Below are 6,016 nucleotides of genomic sequence, written 5' to 3' on the forward strand. Positions count from 1 at the left end.
AGGCAGACACGGGAGCATAACACAACCAGCAACTCGTCCCCGTCATGTGCCCGCTGCTACATCAGGCACCAAAGTTCACTGGTTTCACTGCCTTGTGACTGGTCCACAGAGGAACTATGTCCAGACTCAGGTCTACCATGTAACATCCAAGACAGCCACAAACAAGGGCACAGACCCACAGATCCCATTCGAACACATGCTACAACAGTGCTGGGTGAGCCACAGAAAGCCACACTCTACTTCAAGGTCCTGTGTGCACAATCCCATCACCCACGCACCTGTGAGGAATGACACACTAAGTCACCCCAGATCCCACAGCAGTTCAGTTACACACAGATGGGGGGATAGAAGTGACAGTTCCCATGAAGCCCCTCAAAGACAGCTGCAGTAGTTACAGTTGACAATCCTCCAGAGGCCATTTACAGCACACATGATCTAGTCTGTGGTACAGACAGGTGGCTTCACATTTATTACAGGGTCCTGCTCTATGGGGACCTTAACCACGGGCCACAGAATTGTCCTCGCACCTACGCCCCCAACTGCATACCTAGGACTCCCCACAACACACCAGCAAGCACACTTTGGCATATTGGCTGTTCCCCTGCAACACCCTGCCTGGACCACACTCGCAGGCAATCACGACAGGCACACACGTGCCGCGAGTACACGGGCCCTCTAGCCCGCCCACCGGCTCTCACACCCCCAAGTTTCCCGTCGCCGCTTGTTTTTCTGGAAACTCAGCTCTGCGTTCTCCTCCTCCCCCCCCCCCCCCGCCGGAAGTGCTTGCTATATTTTTAGCCTCTCTGGTTTCCGCCCCTTTCGCTCCCCCAGCCCCCACCCCAGCGCGCACAGGACGTGGCCGAGCGCCCCGCAGGACCTTGGCCATCCCCTTCCCCACCGTCATTCCAGAGGGGATTCCCGGCCACTGCCAGGGCCGCGGATTTTCCCCGCTGGCTACGTGGGGAGCAGGGAGGAGTCAGGCCGTGAACTTCCTGCTGGGATGGGAGCACGCAAGCCGGGGCTGGATAGGATCCTCCGACTCCTAGGTCTAGAGAATAGGGACTGGGGCCTGGATCTCTGAGTGTGAGGGGGGAGTGGGACCCGGACACCTAGGTCTGAGGGAGCAGGGCCAGGGGTCTAAGGGAGAGTAAGTGAGGCCTGAACGCCTGGATCTGAAGAAGTCCAGGTCCCGCTGAAGATCTCTGTCTGGGTCCCTGGACAGGCTGAGGGGGCCGGAGATAGGGGCCAGGGCTCCCGTGTTGGGGCGGGGGGTAGGAAGAAGCTGAGCACCTGACCCGGTGTTCTAGGATAAAGACTTCGTGAGTCCTACAGCTCAAAGTCGTGATTTTCTGAGGATCGTCACACCTCTGCCCCCTTCCCCCCAGCACCCTCTGGAGAGTGGCTGAGACCCAGTTGGCCAGGCTTTCGTCCCAATGACTCAGCAGATAGAGGAGGGGTCCAGGCTGAGTCAGGGATGGCAAAAGCTCCCAGTCTCCAGGGAATCGAAACTGGAATTACTCCTCCATGATCCAGACCCAGCTGGCCTCCGAAAACCCCAGCATGCCCCACCCCAACCCCCGTTTTTTTGCGTTTGGTCCTAAAATCGGCTGGCTCAGGCATTTGTAAACTGGGCGGGAGGCAAGTTTTTTGGGCCCCTCCTTCCCTTCTTTTCCCGTTGTCCTCGAGACTGTTTACAACAGACTGGATCCCTGGTTACAAGAGAGGAACCCGAGCGTCCCGGCTGAGCGTCCTCGTCACGGCTTCCAGGAAGCCCCCCCTCCCCCGCCCTAAGCCAGTGAGTCACAGGCGAGCGGGAGGCCGCAACCGTGCCACAGCAGCCTGCGGGCTCGCCCAGCTCACGGGACCAGCCCGGGAAGGCCCCTTGGCCCCTGAAAGCGATATACCAGGGATTCCCCCCCACCCCACCCCCCGCACCCCGGGCTCCGGTGAGGCAAACCAGTGAGAAGCCTGGCACAATCTCCCCACCTCAATACAAGTGCGCAACGCACCGTGCAAGAACTTCCCAGCATTGTAATTACACTCCTAAGCAATGATAACCCCCATACACAAACACACTTTTTCACTGAAGATATCCTTGAAGTAACACTTTTTTTTTCACTTGGGTGTGGCGGCGGGGCATGCCTGTAATCCTAACACTACTTGGGTGGTGGGGATTGGAGGATCGCAAGTTCCAGGCCAGCCAGGAGGTCCTGCTAAAAAACAAAAACCTGAACAGATCTGGTGGAGAACTATCCTGGAGAGAATTTAAACTTTAGTTAAGGCCTGCTTACATTACAAGAGACCCATTCAACGTTGAAGGTTTTTCAATAGAGACGAGCTTCCTCCCTAATCAAAGACTCAAGCTATTCCAACCTTGAGTTTTCGGAAGCGAAACCGCTTAATAATTTAAAGTGCAGCTGGGGAAAGGGGCCCTGTCCAGCCTCACTAGACTAGGGGGTTGGGCTCCCGTTGATCACCGACTCTGTCTTACAGGTTCTGTGCCTGGAGGTTTTAGTTTTTATTTCACCTTTGCTTCTTATGTTTCTGTAACCCACTTCGTCATCTACGTGTGTTTCCCGGCACCCTACCGTCTCTCTCCTCTATATATGTCTTTCCCCCCTTCTGTAGTAGGGATTGAAAGCTGAGGAGTGCCAAGTAACCACTCTAGCACTCAGCTGCCTTCTTACCCCTCCCCCATCCTAGTGGTTTCTCTTTTTAGAAATAGGACCTAGAACTCGCTCAATAGCTGAGACTGTCACTGAACGCCTGATCTTGCTTCCTCCACCTCCAAAGAACCATGATCACAGCCATATGCCACTGACTTTTTTTTTTTTTTTTTTTTTTTGCGGGGAGAGGGGGCTTGTTTTGAAACAGGGTTTCTCTATGTAGCCCTGGCTGGCCTGGAATTCACTCACTCTGTAGACCAGGCTGGCCTTGAACTCAAGAGATCCACCTGCCTCAGCCATAGGGAGTGTTGGAATTAAACTGGTTTTAAAGGCGTGTGCCACCACCGCCTGGCCCTTTTTACTTTGTTACTTTTTTACTTTTTTTTTTTTTTTTTTTTTTTGGTTTTTCGAGACAGGGTTTCTCTGTGTATCTGGAACTCACTTGGTAGCTCAGGCTGGCCTCGAACTCACAGAGATCCGCCTGGCTCTGCCTCCCGAGTGCTGGGATTAAAGGCGTGCGCCACCACCGCCCGGCTTGTGTTTGTTTTTTTGAGACAGGGTTTCTCTGTGTAGCCCTGCCTGTCCTGGAACTCGCTCTGTAGACCAGGCTAGCCTCCTCGAGCTCAGAGATCCTCCTGTCTCTGCCACCCAAGTGATAGGATTAAAGGCGTGCACCGCCACCGCCTGGCTAACCCTTTTTATTTTAAGACAAGGGTCTCACTAAGTTGCCCAGGGTGACCTAGAACTCACTCTGTAGTCCAGCCAGGCCTTGGATTTCACTAGCCTCCGGCCTTAACCTCCCTGAGTGGCTGGAACTACAGTCCTAAAACAGCTGGCCGAATGTGTATGTCTCTCACTCTGTCTCTTTGTTTTTCTCTCGGCTTCTGGCCATCTCTGTCTCTTCCAGTTTGTGTCTCCCCGCCCCCGTCTGTCTCACACGCACACGCCCTCTCGGTCTCTGCCCTTGTCAAATTGTCCCTGGAGCCCTGCCCCCACTTCTGCCCCAGTTCGCTTCCCGGCTGTCTTCAACCTTTGAAAACTACTGTGACGCCCCACTACCATCACCACCAGTCAGTCACACAAACACCCTACTACCTCCCGAGAGGGGCCGGGGTTGCCCTCGAGCCAAGTTCAGGCACATTCAGCAAACTAACCAGCAGATGGGCGGAAGGGGCCTAGTACCCCGCGGTCCCGGCTACGCCGCGGGGGCGCGTCCGGGAAGCTCCCTTGGCCACGCCCCGGCCACGCCCCCAGGCGGAAAGGGCTATAAAAGGCGAGCGCTTTCGCCGCGGGCCACAGCCAGACTTCTGCGACCCGACTGTCGGTCTCTACTCCATGGCCATTCGCGCCACCATGGATCTCTCTGCCATCTACGAGGTGAGTACTGGCTAGACGGCACGCCCTGACGCCCCAAACTTAGGCCGTGGACGCCTGCCTCCCTTCCCAGACCAGCCCTAACTGGCGGGAGGTGAGAAAGGGCCTCGGCCCGGATGCCGGCGGGCCCTTGGGGACAGAAAGCGGGCGCACCGCTGTCATTCGCGCGGGGCAGCAGCAGCCCCAACACCTGCGCGGTCCCCTTGGCTGCCTCTGGAGCGGTTTGGCGCCCTAGAGGGTACAGGGTTGAGGGGAGCTGACTCGGCCAGAGTTCTAGAGAGATCTGGCCTGGGTCGGCTTTGGCCGGTTCCTCCAAGTTGTGAAACTGGAGCGCCCATGGGCGGTCATATCCGGGGAGGTCTAAAGGCCCAAAATTGGGGAACAGGGGTGTGCTCTGGTTTGGGGGTCCCGTCTCTTGTTCCGTCGGGGATACTGGGTTTCCTAAGTCCTTCTGAGTTAGCTTCAGTGGTGTTGAAACACTCAAATCTCCATGATCAGGTTCTCCCTGTAGTTTGAGTGAGCCGGGTGGGGCCCAGGCCGAGAACCCACAAACCGGAATGGCAAGCTTGTGAAGTTCTTCACAATCGGGGCGGGGCGTCGTCACCTTACCCTTTCTGGTGGCCTAACCGAACCCTGTTTCCCTCAGAGCCTCCTGTCAATAAACCCTGACCTGTCGTCCGACCACGGAGGAACCGAGTCGGGACTTTGGAACATAAACTCGTCTGACTCCATCCCATCTGGGGTCACTTCTCGCCTGACTGGCCGCTCCACCAGCCTGGTGGAGGGTCGAAGCTGTGGTTGGGTACCGCCACCCCCTGGTTTCGCACCCTTGGCTCCCCGCCCGGGGCCTGCGCTGTCACCCTCGCCTACTTCGCCTACTGCAACTCCCACCACCTCCTCTCGATACAAGACTGAGCTCTGTCGGACCTACTCGGAGAGCGGGCGCTGTCGCTACGGGGCTAAGTGCCAGTTTGCCCACGGCCTGGGTGAATTGCGCCAGCCCAATCGCCATCCCAAGTACAAAACGGAACTCTGCCACAAGTTCTACACCCAGGGCCGCTGTCCCTATGGTTCTCGATGCCACTTCATCCACAATCCCAACGAGGACCTGGCTGCTCCAGGCCAGCCCCACGTGCTTCGACAAAGCATCAGCTTCTCAGGCTTGCCCTCGGGCCGCAGAACGTCACCACCTCCACCAGGCTTTCCTGGCCCTTCCCTGTCCTCATGTTCCTTTTCGCCCTCCAGCTCCCCACCACCACCTGGGGACCTTCCACTTTCTCCCTCTGCCTTCTCTGCTGCCCCCGGGACCCCTGTGACTCGAAGAGACCCTATTCCAGCCTGTTGCCCCTCCTGCCGAAGGTCTACCACCAACACCATCTGGGGGCCCTTGGGTGGCCTGGCTCGGAGCCCATCTGCACACTCCCTGGGATCCGATCCTGATGATTACGCCAGCAGCGGTAGCAGCCTGGGTGGGTCAGACTCACCGGTCTTTGAGGCCGGAGTGTTTGTGCCTCCCGCGCCCCCTGCACCCCCAAGGCGTCTCCCCATCTTCAATCGCATCTCTGTCTCTGAGTGACAAATGCCCACCCAGTATGGATCAGCTAGATCTCAAGAGGGCGGGGCTTATTGCTGTGGGGACCTAAGGGAACTCTTAAGTTAGTGCCTTCTCCCTGACATTCCAAAATGCATTAACCCACTCCTGGTGCTGTGCTGGGGCAGGTCCCTAGCTGCAAATTCAGTGTTTAGGTGGATAGGTTCCTAGGGTACCTAAGATGTCGCGTACTCTTGGGTTGTTTCTGAGATAGGGGCTCATTATGTAGCCCAGGCTGTCCTCAAACTTGAGATAATCCTTCGTTCCCCAAGTTTTGGGGTTGTATAGCTATGCACCAGCCCCTCCCCACCTCTGGTCTCCTGGAATCTTAAGTGCTGTGAAGAGCTGGCTCCCACAACCCTATCCCAGTTTTTACTAGACCCCG

General features: G+C 56.8%; 1 protein-coding gene across 1 annotated transcript; it reads left to right on the forward strand.

Moving 5' to 3' along the window:
- Positions 1 to 3,840: 3,840 nt before the first annotated feature.
- On the forward strand, positions 3,841 to 5,797 carry Zfp36 (ZFP36 ring finger protein). Its single transcript, XM_059253459.1, has 2 exons — positions 3,841 to 4,043; positions 4,687 to 5,797. Exons 1-2 carry the CDS (start codon positions 4,002 to 4,004, stop codon positions 5,614 to 5,616), a joined length of 972 nt encoding a protein of 323 aa, XP_059109442.1. The 5' UTR covers positions 3,841 to 4,001; the 3' UTR covers positions 5,617 to 5,797.
- The last annotated feature ends 219 nt before the right edge of the window (positions 5,798 to 6,016 follow it).

This window comes from Peromyscus eremicus, chromosome 1 (genome assembly GCF_949786415.1).
Source record: "Peromyscus eremicus chromosome 1, PerEre_H2_v1, whole genome shotgun sequence".
In the NCBI taxonomy this organism is placed as follows: domain Eukaryota; kingdom Metazoa; phylum Chordata; class Mammalia; order Rodentia; family Cricetidae; genus Peromyscus; species Peromyscus eremicus.

What these genes read in the sequence shown, in the direction of transcription:
- Zfp36 (XM_059253459.1), top strand. Translation starts at nt 4,002, where the DNA reads ATGGCCATTCGCGCCACCATGGATCTCTCTGCCATCTACGAG. An exon ending in ATCTCTCTGCCATCTACGAG is followed by an intron (nt 4,044 to 4,686) that starts GTGAGTACTGGC and finishes TGTTTCCCTCAG; the next exon opens with AGCCTCCTGTCAATAAACCC.